Below are 23,482 nucleotides of genomic sequence, written 5' to 3'. Positions count from 1 at the left end.
TAGTACTCCTACAAGTGTCTTGTAAGGTTTCTTCTTCTGTAACGATTTCGACAAGATGAGACACTATCACATGGTCCCTCCCTGGCACCCCCAATGGATGATGCATACTCCCCCCCTCCCACTCTCTTCTCGAAAATAAAACCTCAACTCCTTGGGTGACAACCTTCGATGCTGCACATGTCACACACAAAAAGAAAACCCTGGTCGTATTTCCACAAGGAAGTGTCAGTTATTTCTTGTGGGGAAAATAAATAAGACTTTCTTTTTTAAAAGTAGAATCGACCTCGAAATATAGGCTTTACTGTAACTTTCCCTCTAGCTGCCTATGATTCATGAAGCATACTAGACTCGATTGCGTCTAAAAAGCCGTGATAGTCCACTAAACCATATATTTTAATGTGGGAGACAACTTTTTGAACTCAATCAGTGAACATTTTCATAGTCTACATGTAGATTGCCTCCCAAGTGCTTGGTTTTCATACGAGTTTATATGCTAATTAACAAGAAGTTTGCTCATTAAGCAATTTGTCATGTAGTCATCTTTCATGCTTACACAATTCGACTTTTTCATTTTGAGTAAGTATATACCCCGACATCTCCTCCCATGAATTAGTGATTGGATCAATGAAGCATGTGTTAGATCTGAACATCTAAGGCCAGCCTCCAAACAAAAGTATACAACATATCTCAATTATGGTAGGGATAGTCGTCCTCTCCCCAAATAGGTATTGCTACATCTATGAATAAGGATGTTCATCTAAACATTATTTTGTGGGAAAACTTGATGGTATGAACAAACATGTCAAGAGCAAATATATGATAGTACTTGTGGTACAATCTTAAATTTAGCTACAAGGTGTCTAATTGATGTAAATATTTGAGAAATAATCCTAAAATGTTATATACTAGAAGTTAAAACCTTCATTGACTAAACCATATTTGTGGTGGGAACTTTAAAGCATTAGTTGGATGTATCACGCCTACACGATTAGACTAAACGCAAGGGAGATGTGCTACCATTTCCACCCTATCACATGTTGGATTTGGTCAACGCAATGAACTAATAGTCACCTTTTGCATCAAATTGGTGCATAGGATTGGATGGATATGCACCCAAGTGTATGTGAAGTGGGTGTCAACCACTCTCAATGTGTACCTAGCAAGCACCCAAAGAGCTAACCTAAGTAAATCCTCTAATCATGTCCTTCTCTTATAAACTAACAAATACAATAAAGGCATTATTAACTTTAAGGCAACTTAAAGTAAAGGAAAGCAACAAGAAATTATACAAAATTCTAGTGAGTATTTACTCTTGATTTTAATTAACCACACCTACTAATAATGGAGCTTAAGTGCTGGATATAAAGGCTCAATACTTTCACTCAAACATTAGAAGGTTAAGATAAAATTATGGCTGAGAAAAGGGGGGGGGGGAGATTAATTCGAGACTAAAAAAGTGCTTATCAGAACTTTATGCTATTTTCAATATAGTACAAATGACATTTTGTTATAAATCGAGTGGAATATTTGCAAAGAGTTGCTTATGAGCACGAGTGTCTATCGGCAAATTCACATCTACTAATGATACCTATACATTGACAACATATTCACTTTACTTTTGTGGTTGGATTCTCAAATGGTTATTTTCAACATGGACAAGAATGGGGGGCTATACAAGATTTGAGCATTTATATTTAAGGCAACATGATCATACAATGACTTCTTGACTCTTGTTTACTTTAAAACATTATATTACTTATGAAACCATTCGTTGTTCCTTTAAAAGATAATCCACAATATTGGAGCCTCACATGCTATTGAAGTGAAAGTTTCACCCAATTGTATCTAGTATCGGCCCATAGCGTAGGCCTCACATATATTTCTTATAGTTCTACCCAAACCAACCTTCTCAACATCTCCTTGTATTACCTCTTCCATTCGGATGTCCTTTAGCCATTAAGTGAGAACCCTTTTATTGTTTAAATGTATCAAAACTATTGTATCGTAGTTGCCAATATAAATAGTAGTTTCTTCAACTTTGGTATATTCACTACAGTTATATTAATTGCTTAATTACACATTTTAACGCACACCTTCAATTGTTGAAGCTATATATATTAAACATTTAAACTTTTCATGTATCCATGAGATTCTTGCATGGTATTTGCTTCTATTTCCGAATCTATTTGTAGCATTACATACCCATATATGATATGTGTGTGTGTGTGTGTGTGTGTGTGTATGTATATATGTATATATATACAAACATTACACTTCTAGATCTTTATGTGTATGGACACCTCATTTTCAATTTCAGTTGAGCGCAAAGTTATTTCCACGTGTATTTAATGACCCTATACACATGCCCTTGTTTAAAAATTTTGTACCTAAATGATCTATGATTAACTAAGTGAATGGCTCTTGTTTGTAACAAATAATCCTTGCCATGCAAAAAGTGTACAAATCATCAAGAATTATTATTATTTTTAAACAAAATATCCTTCCATTAGTTTTAAAAAAAGGTATATCAGCTACAACCTACAAAATAGGTGGGATTTCAAGTAATCATCAACCCCTTTTTCAGAATAGTGACATATATGTCTTGAACGGAACACAGAGCTTCAGAATTCCCAAATCATCAAGAATTCACCTCCTGAGTCTTACAACATCCCCTGTCCTTCCCTAAAATATGCAACCATTATTTTATTTTAAAATTCTTCAATCTTGCAACCTTTCACTTTTCCTAGCGATTTGCAATTCTTTTCCGAGGAAATACAAATTTCGTAATAATTATCATGTGAGGCCTTTTAGGTTTGCCCAAAGGGCAATCCCATTAGGAGGTGCGATTATTTGCTTGAGTGAAAAATAAGATTTCACTAAATATTGTATTGTTGCTTCCTTCTCCAATGTAAGTTCACTAAATTCTCAAGGAACCTCACTCAATACATTAATAATCCAGCCTCAAAAGCTCGATGCTTACACTAATTGGATACAGTAGCTTGAAAAAGGATGGGTCAATTTGTAGGCTAACTGATGTAAGCATGCATTGGATCAACCGAATTTGAAGTTGGTTTTCATGTAGAGAAGTGATGATTTTGCGAAAATGGTGTTATCATCATGTTGGGGGTACTACAAAACAACATACAAGTTGGATGGTTAGCTTGCTACTGATTGAGGATTCTAAAAACTTGACAAATTGAGACGAGGCACATAATTCTAACCTAGTATGTCTTGCATTGAACCAACATTTGGTGCACGATTACATGGAAAGACATCAATGTCTCCCTAATGCTTGGAATATCAGTTCCATTCCCCTCTAATGTGGGTGATTATGCACATAGCCAAAGTCAAAAGTGCCATCATCTTAAACAAAACAGTCCCTAGATGTTGGAAAATGTCAAATTTTATTTTATTTTGGTAAGAGCATTATTAAGATAGAACTCGTATACAAAATCCCCTTATATTCGGTGGAATTTGATAGTGGTAACTCTTAAAGGACCTCAAATGTGCTTATGCATAAAAATAGTGTGAAATTTGCTTGTGAGCAAAATACACACTTGCCTCGTTTGGCTCTCATATCTTAATTGACCCTTCGATACAATGATCTCCACCCCCCCCCCCCTAGAATTCCATATTTGATATTTTTGTTTTGCATTCCCATAACACCCAAATCTTGCACCAAACTCTCAAAATCTTCACACTCTCCACCTAATCATGCGAAGCTTGCAAATATAATAGAAAAGGAAATGTTCAATACCCGGGAAAACACACATTGCATTAGTAATATGTCCAAAAGGTTTAACCACCATTATGACAATATTATTGCCATCAACCATAATACAAAAGCTTTGACTAATGTTGATTCAAACCATGTATACATCATATCTCAAAGCATGTATGACACATCCTGTATGTCAAACTGTATTGATATTCACCATAATGAAAATGTTTCAGACAAAGTTAGTTCACTCATACATTGTGTCTTGTAGCTCATATGCCCCATCTATATCTACGTTTGTAAACATCATAACAAAAGACCTGTTGTTAGAGTTATGATCTAACGTAAGCATATGATAAGAAAAAAGGATAGATAGATAGAAAGGAGAGAGAAAGAAGGTTGCCGATCCACTCGACCACCCCCGAGCGAAGGGATCGAGACGGACTTGAGCCTCGATCGGCGTCCCATACCACTGCCACGGCGTCGAGTTGTACCTGGTGCTGGCACGCTCGCTAAAAGAGTTGACCACCACAACGTTAGGGTCTTGATGTAGTCAAAAGATGATGAAATGAGGGTAGCTAGGCCTCATATTTATAGCGATACCCAAGGCCCCTAGGCAAGTTCACACTTGGCCTAATGGGTTGTCTCAATCCCGAGGATTAAAAGTAATCCTCCCCTACTTTACACTCTCGTTTAACCCTCACACTTATCCACGTGTATAGAATATTACGATAAATTCTCACCACGGGATATTATATGGTCATGCCCGTAACACCTGGCAATATTAGGGAGGAAATGTATTTGGGCATCCTAGTGTGAACTCATCAATGCATGCTTAAGCCGATAAAATAATAGGGTTTTTAGTTTCTAGCAATGGGTTTGATGTTACACTTACTCTAAAAGCCTTTGGAACTTTATTCGAGATCATGCAACCGGATGGCTCCTAAAATTTGACTTTAGAAGTTTAGAACCATGAAATATAAAGATTGAAGAAGACAACCACTCAACAAGTTGTCGTAGAAAGTCTGATGATATCAGTCCTAAAAAGAGAGTGCAGGCAATTAAGCTATCCCTATTACAAGTTATATGTTTACAAGAATATCCCTAAGTTTCAAAGAAATACTCGAATTCTTTTGACATGAGACCTATCAATTCTAAAAAATAAAGTGCAAACCATTAAGCTACCCCCCTAGCTCATTAGGCATTTACCAAAGTTTCAAACAGTACTAATTAAAGAGTGCACACAACAACTTTATGAAATATAAAGTATCCATCGTACTAAGTTCAATGTTATCCGAATGATAATATTGTATACCATGAAACAAAAGGTATTCATATGATTATAGAAATCTAGAAATCATCCGAAGAACTTGGGCTAGCATATTGGTTAAACATTGTACAAAAATATTGACTACCTTAGATGGTAGCCATGCCAGAAATATTTGAAAAAACGTGGCGTTATTCGATAAATACAATATATATACTACATAAGGGATATTCATGCAGTTTTTGAAAACATGAATTAGTTTGAAAAATCTGGGAAAGTATTTTGGCAATGTACCACACTACAATTTTGATTACATTACTTGGGGTATTGCAAGAATGCTTGAAAAAACTTAGTATTGTGGGCCATGGAAGTGTGATCATATAAATATGATTTATGTGTTGCATATATGGGCTAGTCATGTTATTTTAGAAAAGCACAATTTTTTGAAGAACTCACAATATTGCTTTGGTTAAGTACCATACAACAAATGTGTTTGCTACTAAGAGGGTATTCAAGGAATGCTCAAAAAACTTAGGGTTAATCTTGTAGAAGGAAAAATTAACAATAGTATCGTGGTAACATAAGATCTCACAACAAAATTGACTTTTTTCTTTGGAGCGAGGGATGTTTAGAAATGTTCAAAAAACTTAGGGATGATATATGTATTGGTCCGATATATATTACATAGGGATGTTCATGATACAATGAAAATTCTAGGCATGCTTGAAAAACTTAGAGGGTAATATGTACTACATGGGGTTGTTTTGAAAATATAGAAAACTAGACTTTTAAAGAAGCATTAATATTGGACTATAGGATGGATGCTACTATGTACACACACACACACACACACACACACACACAACTTTATCTTCTTGTTCTCAAAGATGAGACACCACTTAAGATGCAATCTCTTGTTTGGTCTTATAGGCCATTTTGGCCTTGTGAAAGGCGTTCAAGTATATTTCTTTCTTTCTTGAGGGTGTATTTTCCACGTTCTCAAGGCAAGGATACATTTTGGAATTGTGAGTAAAGAAATAACACATGACAATATTTTGGTAAAGTATTGTACGACAAAATGGACTACATACTTTAAGGGGTGGGGGAGGGAGGTGGCACTTGGGAAGGTAAGGGATATCCTATTGATAAATATAGAAAACAACAATAGAAAAGCATGACTAGATGATTGATCCTAGATTTGTCAAGCATGCGTGATTGGGCAAACCTATGTCAAGTGAGACCCTAAGAGTATACAAATACTAGGCATTATATCTCCAACTTTCAGTACCATTTCCTCCTTATCGTTTGGCAAATATCACTACTATTCTCCAAAACAATTGAAAATAACCATTTGGAGAATATGTGAAAAACCTTCTCATGGAATAGGCAAAACTTTAATATAAAAAAAAGTCTTTTGGCAAGATTTTCCATAGTTTGCTTACTTGGGACTCCATTTGTTATTCCAGATGGTTGTTGATAGAACCAAACCTCTACTTTGTGTAAAATAAGATTCACATGAAAGGTAATTTGGTAGGCACAATGCTGATTAAATCACTTGCAAGAATTGTGTTAAAAAGGCCATTCTGAATGGCCTGACATGGAACTTTGGAAATGAATTACAAGGAACATTTTTGCCAACCCTTATTGCCTTAGTAATTGAGTGGAAAGCGAAAAAAACAAATCAAATTGTTATTTTTTTTTCCAAAAAAAAAAACCACTACTTCGCATTAGTTAGCAAATAGAATACAACAAAGTTTATCCAAATCCACAATGGGATCAACATATACAACTTGGAGAAACAACTCCAAAACTATCAACCAAAAACAACAAAAAAACTCAACCGATCCTTAACTCAAGCAAAATTGAATTAAACCCTATTTTACCCCTACTCTACAACTCCCTAACACACGTTTGTGTCAACTATACATACATAATTACAACCCATGTACAATATTGGGAGCCATTGGTGGAAACAACCACCTAGGTGCTTGGTAATTCCACTTAGGCCTGGATGAAGATTTGACTAGCATGGGAGAGCTACTCCATTTCAGCAAGAACTTTGACCTTGCCCTTTCTGCTTCTTCTGAATCCCCTTGAATCGAATCATACCGACCGCGCAACCAAGCCACAAGATCAAACTAGATATTTAACATCATCTCCCCGCATGAGATCTTTTGCTGCTGAAAAACAACCTTACAACATCTGATCCAGATGTGCCAGGCCGTCAAACAGGCCACCATAAGCCAAATCTCCTCAAAAATTTCAGAATTTGTGCCTGGCCTCACACCATCACATTGGAACATGCTACCGCCCTGCACTATAAATCCATGTCCTTGTGGGTTAACTGTTCACCCCAACTTTCCCCTTTTAAGGACAACCCTTGTATTGAGCCCCACACAACATTCCCTTTCACACCACAGGCTGCCACAATTCGAAGGCTTCTACTCCAAATGCTAATCGCCTCTGTACAATTCCAAAAACAGTGAGAGATTGATTCCAAAGCCTGTCCACATAACTTACAGCTAGCCTCAGCACCACGAGAGCTCAACCACTCGCCTACAGGTACCGCCTTGTGGCTAAGAAGCCACCGCCAAGCCTTAATTTTTTCTGGCATATCCAATGCCCATAGTCTCCTCCAAAACGACTTCAAATCGTCATCTGAAATGCCTTTATCCTTCCAACTGTTGCGAATCATTCCAGCATCCACGGTTTTGGAGCCAACGATTCGTCTTCCTAGCTTGGTATTGTATTCAAAAAACTTTTTCAAGTTTTTTGTTCCTGGTGTCTGCCACCAAACCTCCAATGGGTCCCACTCCAAATCATATAAGGACTTATTATCGTAAAGCCATATTTTACAATCATGATCCAGGGTCTTAGGGTATGGGTTCAATTGCCACCACTTACCCTCCAACACTGCCACCCACACTGCCATCCACCTACCATCATCTGTCAAAGAACTTTGGTTACCCCACAAACGTTCCTCGCTAGTTGAGCACCTACGTTGTGCGTCACCCTCACCTACAAACCTGCCCGACCAAACTGTCTCTTTCGTAGGCAGCTTATCCAATCCATCAACAACCCCATCTATCAGTTGGATTACCTTCGCTAGTCTTCCAATAATCCTACAATTAACAGTCTGACCCGTCCGCCTCTTCATGCTGAAAACCTCCCAATCGTGTACCGACTGAATCTTGTACCCTAGCATCTTCCCCCAAGGCAAGTACTTTTGTTGTCCAAGCATCTTACCATCTTCACTTCTAATCCTAGGGTTCCAAAACAACTGTTGTCGTAGCTGTTCATCTAGTGTTTTTGGTTGCATTAAGACTAACCCTTCTCTTAAACTTGACCATGCCTTCATTATGGCGCGAACCACTCTATCCTCCATGCTAAGCCGGTTCTTTCAACTTTAGAGCTGGGATGAACAACCACCATGTATTTTCCTGCCAAGGACCACCATTCCTGGGACACCAAAGGTAAACTCTATTCCTAAGGAGCACCTTCCACAATTCTGGTCCGGGTTGTAAACTTCGCACTAAAAGCTTACCAAGTAGAGCCTTACTTTGGTGAACCGGATCCACTAGTCCAAGTCCTCCCTCATTCTTTGTCTTAACTAAACAACCCCACGCCACTTTAGCTGATGCCTTTTCATTGTCTCTACCCGACCACAAGAAGCCTCTCACCATTGCCTTAATATTTTTTATGTAGGCTTTGTCTAACATCCAACATGCCACTGAATGCCACATGGTGGCCAGCAAAATATGGTTCACCACCACAACCCTACTAGCAAGGGAGAGCTTTACTGATGCCCACAACCGAAGCTTTTTTCTAATTTTGTCTTTGACCTTATCAAGCTGCTAATTTTTTGGTGTCTCAACTCCCACCAAAAAACCCAAATACTTAACAGCCATGCCATTGGGGACCCATTGAAAATCAACGTTGGGACACCATAACGGTCGTGGGTTTGAACTTACCTAGAATCCTCTACTTTTGTTCTAGTTAATTTTCCCCCCTGATGCATTGCAAAACCACTCAATCCGTCCTTCCGTCTTCTGTAAATTAGCATCATTCCCTTGCAAGTAAAGCATAGTGTCGTCTACATACTCAGAGTCCAGCAACTCCTTACTCGCATGTGGGATAGCTAAACCTCTTATTCTTGCATCCGATCTGTTCAAAAAGAAAGAGAATGCTTCTGTAATAAATAAAAAAAGATAGGGGGCCAACGGGCACCCCTGTCTAACAGACCTACGTAATGGAATCGATGGGCCACGATGCCCTGTCACTAACACCCTACTCGAACTTCCTTTGTAAAGGGCTAGCGTAATTGATCGGCATTTTAAAGGTAGACCCAACCTTTCCATGACTTTATCTAAAAAAGGCCACCGAACTCTGTCATATGCCTTCTCAAAGTCAAGCATGAGACAAGCAATGTGCTGATTGGTTTTCTTTGCCAAGGCAATCGCCTCCCAAAATGTCAGCACATTATCAATTATGCATCTGTTTTCCATGAACCCTGTTTGTCCAACATGGATTAGTTCCTGCAGGTAGGGTTTTACCCTCTTGGCTAGTATATTAGCAAATATCTTATATATTGTGTTTAGCAGCGTGATTGGTCTCCATTGCCTTGCATCAGTTGTTACAACTTGTACCTTAGGAATTAGAAATATCATCCCCTCTTGAAATTGCTCAGGTAAGTACCCAACATCCCATGCCTCCTTTAGCCCATCAACCAAATCTACCTTGATTACGTCCCAAAATTTTTCGAAAAAATCTCTTGATAACCCATCGGAGCCTGGGCAGGACGTTCTACAAATACTTGCCAAAGCATCAGCCACCTCCTCCTCCAAGAGAGGCCTCACCAAATTAGCTTGTGCCGCATCTGAAATTTTATGTTGCATTCCCTCAAGCACATATTCTATCATAGGAGGTTGTTCGGGGCTATTGTAACTATCCGAAAGCAACTCATGATAGTGTGAGGTGACCGCCTCCAAGATCTCTGAAATATCCTCTGAGATAGAGTCATCTTCCTTAACCAGCTTCGGATTGTAGCTATAGTTTGTTCTAGGTTGTTTATGCATGAAAAATTGTTTATTCACCTTATCCCCATTTTTGCTCCACCATGCAGCCGAACTCCTAAATAACATCGTATTTCTGGATGCAATCAATCAAGCATTGCAACGTTTCTCTGGCAGCCTTGAGGCCTGCCCTAGACCATTGGCATCGGGGATCTTTCTGTAGTAGCCTTTGGGCAGCCGCTATTGATCTCCTTAAACACATTTCTTCCTCGTTAGACCTCGTAATCCTACTTTTCGTCGCCTTATGGAGATAAGTTGACGTTTCGATAATCTTCCCTCGAAGTTTATCAAGTGCGCCACATCCAACCAAATTGCTTTCCCATATACGCCTTATATTTCTACTCACCTCCACATCCTCAAAAAGTTTTTTGTTGATCCTCACATTGCAGTCCCTTGGTGGTCTCCTCTACGTTTCTAGCGTTATCTTAACCGGCATATGATCAGAGTAGGCTAACCCTGCAATGATTTCAACATTGGTTCCAAATTTTTCTAGTGTCGGACTGATGTATATTCTGTCTATGCGTGACATGCAAAAACCATGCATATTGCAGCCTGCTCTCGAAATGTACTGGTTAAAATTGTAAAACATTGCAACCTTCTCAACTACAAGAACACCAAGAAGGTAGAGGATTCGCAGGTTCTTCCCTCGCTTCAGAGACCTTTCCATTCTGGATCAACCTATGCTAAAGATCTTTGGCGAATATGATGATATGTGACCTTGAAGAGTTCTCTCTCTTCATGGTTGCGATTTCGTGACTTCTCTAGCACTGTCAATTGCCGCAAAAGAAGTCATTTTAACTTTAGAACATATTTTCTCACCCCAACTTGCGAATAAAAAATGAAGGCATTCCGCATATTCCAATTGAACCATAGCCCCCAATACCTCAAGAACTCAAAAATCATTTGAAAATGAGGCATTGGTTCATTGTTCTTCATAAGTGCAAAAACCCAACTGAAGGAAGATAAGCTTACTCCAGTTAGAGACATCCACACTAAATTGATACGCCTCCAAACCATCATTGCCATCGGGCATGAAATAAATCGATGCCTACTATGTTCCAATTCTACGGAACAAAAGAAATACGATCCTCTAGTAATGTTTCTTTTTTTTAATGCATCCCCCAATGGTAAAACTCCAACCATAACTCTTCAAATAAATACCTTGGCTTGTAGCATCAATCGAGAAGACCAACCTGCATTGATCACATGAAGGCACCAAGTAATGGGCTTATGAAAACCCCATATCTTTATAACCCATTCTTCCAACCACTTATGTTTATCAATCAACTTGTGATAAGCAACATTTGTTCAGATCATAGTCAATCTCTTATTTCCAACAAACCTCCAATCAAGCTCTTGAGATCGCCCATCTAAGTCAGGAATTGACTCTTACGAAGATAGTATTTGTTGCAACTTATCCCAAATAAAGTTATAACCTTTTGGAATATGAAAGGTTGATCTTATTGTTCAAAAAGCCATTAATCTTCTTTGTGACTCCAACATAGCATCCTTAATTGTTACCAAACCCAATCTAACCATCTGATTAAATTGAAGGTTAGGAAAATCCAACGTACTTTGCCAAGATGTCAACAAATGATTAACTATCATAGACCCTACACATTTGACATCCCTGTCAGAATTAATTACATTCCACCAATTAGCTTCAATGTTCATGTTTCCAAGCTTAATTCCGTTCTTCTCTATAAAGTACACCACCATTTCTGTCCAAGGTTGGACACCTTCAAACATATTTCAGAGGATGAGGTGGAACATGTCATGTCACATCTTGTTAATGATAAGAGTTATGGGTGGGATGGATTAACACATGAACTCTTTAAGAAATATGTGATTAAGTTAAAGGGGCATTTTACGGTTTTATTTCAGAAGGTGTGGACATTAGGGGAAATTTGCCATTCTTGGAAGATTGGTTTGATAAAGCTTGTGCCGAAGGTGTCTTCTCCATCTTCCTTTGCTCAATGGAGGCCTATTTCATTGATGGGGGGAATGTACAAGATTTTTGCAAAAATGATGGCCAATAGGTTGCATAAGGTTTTACCTTCTATTATTGATAATGCTCAACATGGGTTCTTCGCAAAAAGAGACATTTTACATAATATTTTAAATGTTCAAATGGAAATTGACTATGCAAAGGAGTCTAAACAAGAATTATTGTTGCTACAATTGGATATCAAGAAATCCTATGATAATGTGGATTGGTCATTTATAAATTAGTTGATGTCTCATATGGGTTTTGATGATCGTATGTCTAAGTTGATATACACATTAGGGGATGTTTCGTTTTCACATGTGATGTTTAATGGAGGAGTAACACAACCGATTTCTATTCGGAGGTCAATTAGACAAGGGTGCCCGGTAAGTCCTTTACTATTCATTATTGTGAGACATCCTATTCTTGTTAAGTTACACAATATGGCTATGGAGGAAGAATTGCTTGGACTAAGGTTGCCATCAGGGAAGCCATGTATTGTTCAACCTCTCACAAATGACCATATTATGTTTTTGGCACCTAATCAGGAAAATATTAGTAAGACAAGAAATGTGTGGGAATTGTTTTCAAATACTTAAGGGTTGAGAATTAATATGCATAAATTTGTCCTCATTTTATGGACAAAATAAGATGTGTTAGGGTTGAGGTGGTCAAGAAGGATAGTACATCGTGGTATGATTTGTCGTCACTTTGGATATCCAATTGATGTGGAAGTTTTTTATGTGAAACTTATTAAGTGGGTATCCAAAAGGTTGGAGGATAAGTTTATGTATTGGAGGTGTCAATTTTGGCCTTTTCATGTACGACTTAAGGTGGTCCAATCGATTATGGTCTTTATGGTATCTTATTATCTTCCTTTGCTCCTATGGTCAAATAAAGCTCTTGAAATGTTGTCACGTTGTCGAGGAAATCCTCACGTGTTTGCGAAATGAAGCGGGACCACCGAGGTCCTGGACCGGAAGGATTCGAAGGTTGTACTAGCTTTAGTGAGAAAGTATTTAAGATAGATACAGAGAGAGAGAGAGAGAGAGAGAGAGATTCTAATTTAGAAACAGATTAAGAGCGAGATTTTGAATCCTTGACTTCAATTTTTGAGGGACAAGATACATCACCAAAAGGATAACTAGTTTATTATTATTATTCTTTTCTTGATTCATTACATAACTTGCTTGATCAATTGATTGATTCCCGTTTTTCTTTTTCCTCCACTCTTTTATAGATGCCCCCATGCATATGATGCATGTGAGGGTGCAAGACATGCATGTTTGCCATTTGGCGCGCATGCATTACATGTGATGCATGATAACCATGTCACTCATGTGTTGTTAACAAGAATCAATGTATATTGTTGGATTTAGTGAAACTCGTTCATAGACTGATACGCTAGGTGAATTCCTTAATGGGCTGCTTGTCTCGGTGCATTAGCTTGGAGTGTAGGACGTTTACACAAGAGTGTATTCCATAAGGGGCTGGAGGTTTGGGTGTGGAGGTTCATGATTGGACACTGAGAGTCCAACAAAAATCCAAAGGGCTCAACAGGCATAACTGAAAAGGGCAGAACAGATGTGCAATGTGGAATCAGAAAAGGAGAATCCGGGAAGCGCCACAACAGAAACAGTTTAGGCAGATTATTATATAGGAATACAACAGCAGTGTCTGAAAAAAATTGACAGCCATCGGACAATTGAGTCATTGAATGAAAATGAAGAGAAAGTGATGCTTTCAAGTCTTACACATCTAATACATATTTCTGTAGGCTGATTATTATATAGGAATACAACAGCAGTGCCTGAAAAAATTAACAGCCGTTGGACAATTCAGTCATTGAACGAAGAGAAAGTGATGCCTTCAAGTCTTGCACATCTAGTACATATTTTCTGTGGTTTTCTTTACAGATTTGTATCAGCTTCTTTTGTGCATATGCTGTCCAGTTCAGTTTGCAATTGCACTGTCTCGTCTTTGGGTGGGGCTTTGTGCCTTTGAGGTTCTCATGCACATTGGGATGAAAAGGATGGACTTGTGATATTGTCCGAAAATCTCTTCTTTTTGTTATTGCAAAATTGTTAGGACACTTTCTAGATTGTAGCGTTGTAAATCATCTTTCTCAATTGATTGTTGAAAATCAAGTAGAGATGTTCTGTGAAATAAAGTTGTGTTGAAGATCCAATACTTTCTGTGCTGCTGAAGGCATGCTCAACGGGTTTATGTAGGAGGCTTGTCTGCGTTTGCCAATGAACAGGTAGTTTTTTTGACTCTGTGTTTAATCTTGACTTAATTTCTATTTGGGGCATGAAGGCTTAAGGGATGTGTACTACCTGTTTCATCTGTAGACTATAGCAACATTTTTCAGCTAAGTGATGGCTGCAATTGGTCGAAATTCTGCTGGGCCAGGTATTACTCTAGCCATGTACAGGCAAAATATCACTTTTCTGTGCTTGTAATATAGCTGATTTTGTTTGCCAATACATTGTTCCAGGTGATGCAGTTGTTAATGTTTATATTAACCATGAGAAGAAATTTGCATTTGTGGAGATGCGTACTGTAGAGGAAGCAAGTAATGCCATGTCATTGGATGGCATAGTATTTGAGGTAATTGACGTGAAGTGGAATGAAATGGTGAATGCCAATTCAATTATTTTGTTTGAATTATTTTTGTTTTTCTGGTTCAGTGTCAGACGGTAAGAGTCCAAAGGCCAAGTGACTATAATTGCTGCCACATTGGGTCCAAGTGACGATAATCTTGCTGCTGTTGGGCTGACAGCTGGGTAACTTTTGAGGAGACTGAACATTATAATTCATTGTATTCTTGCATGGTTTTTGCTTAATTATTTGGTGCATGCAGTACATGTAGTAGTGCAGATGGACCCGATAAAGTCTTTGTTGGTGGACTTCCTTATTATCTAACTGAAGCCCAGATAAGAGAATTACTGGAATCATTTGGGTATATTTCACTTATTTGATCACCTTTCTCAATTTTATCTTAAAATGTCGGTAGAATTTATTTTCTGAAAGAATATCAAAGTTTTCTTTTTCATGTAGGCCTTTGTGGTTTTGACCTTGTTAACTGTCAACTGTCAACTGTCAACTGTCAACTGGAGGGCATGTTCCTGGACTTGGGAAGGTACTTTTGTCGTAGAATAATGTTAAGGGGAAACACATACCTTGTTATATGTTTATGACAATATTCTAAATTTTCAAAAGTTATTAGAATACCCCTCTTACACTAGAGATGGTATATTTAGGAAACACATGCCTATTAGGGTGAATATCCAAGAAAGTAGGCTGTATTTTTTATGGCATTGCACTCAATTTTTTTGATTAAAACACTTATTTGTGTTCTGGTTATTTGATATTGCATTAATATGCCAGGCTTTTGTTGAGTATTCAAATACTTATGGGTCAAGCAAAGCTAAGAATTCTCTACATCAGAGGAAGTTTGCTGGCAATATAGTCATTGCTAGTTACTATCCTGAATACAAGTTTGCAAGAAAAGAACTAGATGGCTGAAGTGCCAACACAACAACGTTGGTAGTGATTTATTGCTGGGGTTTATGAGTACACCAACATAACTACACAGATAAACTCATATATGTTTCCAAAAGATCAACTCATATATATTTCCAAAAGATCAACTCATGTATATTTCCAAAAGGTGGAGGTTAAAGCTTAGATGTGGCCTCGTATGATGTACAAAAAAAAGTTATGAGAGGCTGGTTTTCTAATGAGGTTTTTGTGACTTCGGAATTGTTGCAGATTGATATATTTCAGAATACAGCCTCTCAAACTAAGAAAGCTAAATCCTTATTTGGAAAACCTGTAAAACTAAAATCCTTTTGAGCCTATTTCTGTGAGTTTTCTTCATTTTAAACATTTGGAAAATGCCATTGCAACAAAATGCTTCCCATGAATTTGTATGGTTTTCATGTTTTTCCAACCTTGAATGTGTTGAAGTATAAAGGATAACATGTATCAAGTTTTATATTCCTGAAGATTCCATATGAAGTTGTATTGTTACTGGCTTCCATCCTTGAATGTTTTGTAGTATAAATGATCAATCATACATCAATTTTTGGTTCTTTGTGGTTTCAAAAAGAAGTTGATTATTCCATTTAAGTAGTACATCTTGGTTGTGATGGATTTGTCATGGGCGAGGAAGAGAAATAGATGTCTGAACTCTGCTGCTTGTCATGGAACAAGTTGGCTAAGACAATCTTCTAGACCAATAACCTCTCCTCTTTTTTGTACATATAGTCGGACTTCTCTGTCATCGGTTGACCTGTAAAATTTATATAATTATTTGATTATTTTCTCTTATGATGACCGTGGAAGCATCTAGAATCCATAATATAGTTTATAAATTTACTTTTTGTTGAAGTTCCAATAATTTGTATTTTTTAATCATTGATATCATCAACTGGCAAGATTTTTGAGCATGAAGCAATTATGAAGGGTTGTTCCAGAATGGTATGTAGTTAAATATTCTCTATAGCGACTACTTCAAATATTTTATATTGTCTGATTAAACATACTAGCTTTATGCATAAATTTAGACATGCATGCTAATGGGGTCAAATATGGCATTGTTTGAAATGCAGTTTGTATTTTTCATGGACACGAGTTTTTTTAGTTTTGGTTAAGGTAGGATCTGAACATTGTGGTTTTGGTAGATATTAGAATATTGCACCTTTGGTATGTTAAGGTCTTTATCATGCTTGTATTTAGAATGTTTTTGGTTTGCATTAATGTGTATATTAGAGATTAGTTCACTGAATACAAATTAGTTCGAACTTCTATTGGTTGAGAAAGTGGTTTACGTTAGCACTTAATATAAGGTATTTGCAATATTTAACATCAGACATACATTGCATACATGAATCATAGACCTCCATTTATTATCCCCGAGTTCATTGTTCAAAAACTAAACCATTTGTATTCAGTAAGTTGTACAACTAACAAGTATACCTCTTGTTGTGGAAACAAATGCTTAAGATGTATATTGAGTAATAACACAATTTCTGGAATAAGGTTCCTTAAGTTGAGTTCCCAAACTCCATGAGCACAATAGTTTTGGATGCCAAGTATGACTACAACTACAATAGTAGGTACTGAAATCTTCAATGAAAGTCCAACTTAATTTTAAAACCACTAGATGTTTTTCTTGATGTGGAACCATGCCCTAATGTGTAATGTACACATTCTTTCCAGCGTATGTACAAACTCAAGACCTCAAGATGCTTCCTAACTAGAATGGGAACTAAGAATTGTGTTTACTCTTTCCTTGGTTGGACCACGTGTTTTTGTTGCAGTTCATGTTGTTGAAGTGCATGAGATTTAGTAACACAAGCCCATCTTTAGAAAGGTGTGGAAAGGAAAATTGGAATGAACCAAAGCTAGAACATAGAAGTGTTGCTCTCTAGTATGATTACACATCCTCAAATTAATTAACTAATCATGTAATTAACTAGGTTTAATTTGACATAATATGTAGTTGACTTGATTGCAAGCATTTCGGTTAACATTGACATACCTATTATTCTTTTCTTTTCAATTACAAATGTTTATACTGGAAGAGAATCACTCATTAATAATGGCATATATGAGGAGTTTGTACTACAGACAACAATGCCAATTGAGCTGATCTCAAATTTTATAAAATTACAATGTTATAACATTTCCAATAAACAAAATGGTTACTATGAAAACATAAAATGATGTGACCTCATTATCTTTGTACACCGAAGATAGCCTCAACTATGTGATATATATATATATATATAACATTAAAAGGTTTTAAGTTAAAAAAGTGTGGTCGGGTGTTTCTAACATTCCATTAGATATTTTACATAATAAAGCATTTTGCAATACTTTACTGCATTAGAAACAATCATCTTTTCTACCTCTAAAGTTGATTTCCACATTCCTTAAAAGACATGCAGCCCAATCCAGCATACTGATTTTTACACCACAAGAAAGACCATAAAAACTCGATTTTTACACCACAAGAAAGATCATTCTTTCAAAGAGTTTGTAACCTCAACATGGATATTTTTGCACACCTCATATTGAAAGCAGAATCAATAATATCATGGGCTCCCATATCAATGTGTTTTTTTGTTTTTCCATATGCACTCAAGATTGACCTCTATTGCAGGCAACAGTTAATCAATGAATGTCAGCCTCAATCTCACCTTCCCGAAGTGCATATTTACATAAAAAAACTGTTTTGTTTTAGCCCAAAACACTAATATACATTGAAGATTCTAACCAACCCATTATGTGGATGGATTACATCTCTTTGATTTTACATCTGAATTGTGAGGAAAATAAAAGAACTCTTTATCTCGGAAGTGAAGCCGGATCGAGCTCCCAAAACCCCTCCTCGATACCTGGGGCTTCGTTTCCTTTCAGCCTATGTGCCGGAACTTGGTAAGAAAAACTGTAAAACTCCTCTGCCGGTATACTAGATATGACTTTGGAGGACTTGAACACAGATTTATAATGAAACAATTTCACTAGATAAGCAATTGTCACCCCTGTTTGCTCATCATAACTGCCCACTATTTCTACTATATCATACATAAAAGATGATGACTTTCTCTTTGAAAGAATACCCGATTTGCGGCCCCTATATATTGCCCAAACCTCTCCTTTTGTTGGGTAGATCTTAATCGTCCCTTTAGGACCCTTCTCCCAGTTAATAACATGCGAAAAGATATCAACTGAGTTGACAATTTGAGAAGAGGAGCCTCGAAAGTTAGCTCCACACACTGGATGATAACCACGCTCCTTCAGTGCCCTTTGTTCTACACTCATATTTCTTAGATCAAGCCATGTGATGTTGGCCTTAAAAGGATCCCGAGAGTGTATTTCTTTCACTTTAAAATAGTATCTTGGTAGGCTTTCAATGTCATCGTAGGCTGCCCATATTTGGCCAGACATTACATCCTTTTCCACTCTTTCCTTCTTGAAATCGTGGAATGTCTTCTTCTTGGACTCCTCAATTTCATATTCTGTTTCAGACTCTTGGTCTGTTTCTTGTTCTGACTCTTTTTCTTCTGGTTCATCACTTTCCACATCCAAAATTTCAACTTTGTTTGATTTTTCCTGGAATTTCGGCTTTGACTGATTTTTCTTCCACCTTTCTGGATCCTTTTCAAGGGCAAAGTAATCTTCTGAATGAGATTTCGAGTTATCCTTCGTTGAATTCTTCCCTTTTCCATATTCCTCTTCTTCATAAGGAGAATGATCCTTTGAAAGACAATTAGTCTGTTCCTTCACAACATTCTTCCCCTTTCCATAATCTTTTTCTTCAGGGGAAGATTTAGACTTTAATGTAACAGTACTCTTCCTCATTCCTGAATCAGTTTCTTCAAAAGAAGAACAATCCTTTAAGGGAGATTTAGATTTTAACTTCTTCGTATTCTTCTCCATTCTGTAATCTCTTTCTTCAATAGGAGAGTGATCATTTGAAGGAGATTTAGACTTCAAACTCCCCCCTCCTGAATCTTCTGTTTCAAATGCAGAGTACCCCTTTGAAGAAGATTTAGACCTCAGTTTGACAGGATTCTTCCCACATCCAGAATCCTTTTCTTCAAAAGAAAAATAATCTTTTGAAGGGGATTTTGACTTCAAGTTCATAGAAGTTCTTTCTTTTCCTTCAAAAGGCTTCAACCTCATACCACTCTTTTCCGTTCCTAAATCCTTATCCTTTTCTTCAAAAGCAGAGTAATCCGTTGAAGGAAATTTAGACTTCAGCTTCTCCCTTCCCGAATCATTTTCTTCCAAAGGAGAACAGTCCTTTGAAGGAGATTTAGACTTCAACTTCAAATTTCCCAAATCCTTTTCTTCAAAAGCAGAGTGTTCTTCTGAAAGAGATTTAGACTTCACCTTTAGTATATTTTCTGCCCTTATCAAATCCTTATCTTTTTCTTCAAAAACTCTGTAATTGTCAGAAGGAGATTTAGACTTCTCCTTCAAAACATTCTTCCCCCTTAGCATATCATTATCCTTTTCTTGGAAAGCAGAGTGATCCTCTAACAGAGATTTTGACTTTTCATTCCATGCATTCTTGACCGTTACAGAATCCTTATCCTTCCCTAAAAGTGCTGAATAATCCTCTGAGGAAACTTTTCCGCTCTCCTTAACACCATCAGCAGATTTAGATACTTTGGTATCCACACTTGAGCTTGTTGCTCTCCCATTCACATTTGCGCTAACGTTAGCAGTAGCATTAGCATTATTTGCATTTTGTAGGTTGAGACTCAATCTTATGCGGACCTTGAAAAAATCAGCAAGCTTCTGTTTCTCTTGCATATCAACTGAATCCCCAGTTTGAGCATCATCTTCATTCTTCTTCTCTCCTTCATTTTGTTTAATCTCTTCTTTAGCATTGGCAGAAGGATCTTCATCATCATCACTAACATCAATTTTGTATGTAACATTTCTTCGAGGCCTAGCTGATCTTCTCGGTGCAGCTCCTGAATCAACCACGTGATTGATTACTTCTTCATCAGATAGACCATCTAAAGACTCTTCAGTTACATCATCTTCTTCACTACTGCTCCCCGATACACGTTTTCTTTTCCTTTTTTTCTTATCTTTAGCCGCTGCAGCCTTCTCTTCTTGCTCTCTTTTCTTCCTCATCATCCTTTCTATAGCTTCTTGAGCCTTTTGATCTGCCTTAGCTTTTTTTTGTCGTTCTTTCTCGATTCTCCTCATCTCTCTCTCTTCATCCTCCCGCTTCCTTTTAACACTTAGGTTTGCATCCATATATTGCCGTTCTTTCATCATCTGAGTGACATAGTCAACAGTCGTACTTGATACACTTGGAGTGGATCCATTAAACCTTTGTTGTTGCTGCTGTTGCGTGAATTGTTGTTGCCATGGAAATGCATTGTTGATGTTTGGCCCAGAGTAAAACTCTCTAGCCACAAAAGGGGTTCGGCATTGATGACATAGAAGGTTTTGATTCTCGTAAACTCGGTAATATTGATATCGAGTGTGGCAAGCAGGACAAATAGTCATGAATGTGAGAGAAGCTGAAACTGAAGCCGCGGAGGGGTTTTTTGCCTTATTAGTAGTTTGACCTCTATTTTGGCTTCTATTCACGGTGCTTTTACTTACCATTTGCTTTCTTCTAGAATCATGTATAGCTCGCTGTTGCTTATCTGAGAGTATTTGTAGAGCTTCCCCAATGAGCTTAAAGGCAGCTTCTGCCCCAGGAAGTTTATTTTTGTCAGGGTGAAGAAGCAAGGCGAGTTTCTTATACTGTTTCTTTATCATTATCTCTTCAGCACGAGTATCCCCAACCTGTAAGATTCCATACCAATCAGTTTCACACCCGTTGATCTTGGTTTGAGCTGCAATATGGACATCCAAAACAGCTGACATTTGGGCTGTGTTTTCAAGACCGGGATAGATTTGTATGGCTTTTTGAAGCAATTTGAGAGCTCCACTGTAATCTTGTAAGGATAATTTCTTCTCTGCTATCTCTTTTGCTCGAAGAGCTTCTTCTCTATTACACTCCATTACAAGACTCTTTCTTCTTCAAAGCCTTCTTCTCTGCTTTCTTCAAACAAGCTTTGTTTCTTCCTTTTTAACCTCCATGATTATACACTTTTCTTCTACTACAACCAAGGCTTTTCTTTATGATCTCTCTTGCTCAAGGAAATTACTCTCTATTATACTTTGTTATAATACTATTACTGCTGTTCTTCTTAGCTTCTTCTCAGCAATCTCTAGGGTTTGAAGAGCTTATTCCATAATATACTCCATTACACTATTAGTTCTTCTCTTTTACAATCATTTCTAATCTTCTATTTCTTCTGCTTATTCCTTTTCTCTAATTCTTCTTTGTCTTCAAGTAAGCTTCTTTGCTGTGGCTTCTCAGGCTCAATGATCTTCTTCCCAGTTACAATCCAACAGACTAATGTTTCTTCTTCTGATTCTTCATCTCCTTCTTTCTTCATCTCTGTTGGATCACTTTTTCAAGGGTATAAAAATGCCTGAAACAAAAGAGCCAATTACAGAGAAATGGGTTTAATCGGTGCCATGAAAACAGAGGCTCTCAAAAACTTGAGAAATTTTATGTTTCATTTTCATCTCTGAATAACAAAAACCACTAAAATGAAAAACGCGATGGAAACCCTAAAGGGATCAGATCTAGAGAAAAAGGGGACAAGAGCAGAAAGACTCACCTTGTTCCTTCTTCTTTATTGTCCATCTCTTTGTATCTCCCTCCCTCTCTCCCCTCTCTCCCTCTCTTTCTCCCTCTCTCTCTCTGCCTGCGTTTCTTTTTCTATGTCCACAGCAACAATTATAACACCCACCTGCTATTCCATGAAGTGTCAGTGAAGAACATTTGCTTTGTGCAGAACCCTGTGTGAAATTAGGGTTAATTCTCTCTGCTTCTCTGTGCTGTTTTAAGGTTCAAAGGGTACAAGAAACAATGCCATCATCAGCTGTTCTGTTTCTCTCTATGGATGTATTGATGTATGTATGTATGCATGCATGTATGTATGTGAACATGTTTGCTTGTATCATGTATGTGTTTGCTGTATGATTCAAACCCTAACTTCTTAACTTAACCATGGTTAAGATTTGCTTAATCAACAAACCAAGGTTAAGTTAGCAATTCAGGTTAACCACAATTAGTTTTCTACTTAATCACAATGCTAACCATACTTTTCTACTTAATCACAATGCTAACCATAATTTTCTACTTAATCACAATGCTGACCATGGTTTGGTCATCGTTTTAACCATAGTTATGCAAGCAAGTTTAGATTAACCATGGTTGTTAACTTGTTTATAATCGTAACTATGGTTGAGCTATGAACTTAGGTTTGGCCATGCTTGTTTTTTCCTAGCTAACCATGGTAGTGGACGGTTTTCTACCCATGGTCAAGATTTTCTCATAAAGCTAACCATGGTTAAACTAGCAAGATAGGTTGACTGTGGTTTATGTTCTATTGTAACCATGACAATATTGTTTTATGTTTTATTGTAACCAAGGTCAAGATTTGCATAGAAAATAAACAAATCATGGTTGTGCTAACAAGTTAGGTTGGTTATGGTTTATTTTCTACCCTAACCATGGTTTGCTTTATCATCCTAACCATGGTTAAGATTGATAGCGGCTTGTTCTTATGCAGACCATTATTTGTTTCATTGTTGTCAATGTATGCATAGAAAACAAGCAAACCATGGTTATATTATCAAGTTAGTTCACCATCGTTTATTTTCTACCTAACCACAGTTTGTTTCATTGTTCTAACCATCAATAAGATTATGAAACAAAGCATCATTAAGTTCAAGTTAACTTGACTAAGTTTTTTTTTTTAAATAAAAATAAAAATAAAGATTCACCTTGGTTTTAATGGAAAGATGCCCAAAGGCTACAACGAATTCATATAGTA

The 23,482-nt window shown here is 37.2% G+C and overlaps 1 protein-coding gene and 1 pseudogene across 2 annotated transcripts; one reads left to right on the top strand and one right to left on the bottom strand.

The window, feature by feature from the left end:
- Nucleotides 1-14,011: 14,011 nt before the first annotated feature.
- On the top strand, nucleotides 14,012-14,797 carry LOC147870247 (splicing factor U2af large subunit A pseudogene; annotated as a pseudogene). The gene is made up of 4 exons (XR_015530862.1): nucleotides 14,012-14,304; nucleotides 14,396-14,456; nucleotides 14,542-14,654; nucleotides 14,735-14,797. The product of XR_015530862.1 is annotated as a splicing factor U2af large subunit A pseudogene (transcript).
- Nucleotides 14,798-18,227: 3,430 nt separating this feature from the next.
- LOC147870246 (uncharacterized) lies at nucleotides 18,228-22,576 on the bottom strand. Its single transcript, XM_087338265.1, has 2 exons — nucleotides 22,262-22,576; nucleotides 18,228-22,069 (listed from the first exon to the last, which is right to left on the bottom strand). Exon 2 carries the CDS (start codon nucleotides 21,591-21,593, stop codon nucleotides 18,402-18,404), a length of 3,192 nt encoding a protein of 1,063 aa, XP_087194391.1. The 5' UTR covers nucleotides 21,594-22,069; nucleotides 22,262-22,576; the 3' UTR covers nucleotides 18,228-18,401.
- Nucleotides 22,577-23,482: the final 906 nt, after the last annotated feature.

Source organism: Azolla caroliniana, unplaced genomic scaffold, assembly GCF_043228905.1.
Source record: "Azolla caroliniana isolate FFs.n. ecotype wild unplaced genomic scaffold, voAzoCaro1.0.p SCAF_1, whole genome shotgun sequence".
NCBI lineage: Eukaryota > Viridiplantae > Streptophyta > Polypodiopsida > Salviniales > Salviniaceae > Azolla > Azolla caroliniana.
Note: the sequence above shows the minus strand (reverse complement) of the source record. Positions and strands in the feature narration are given on the sequence as shown.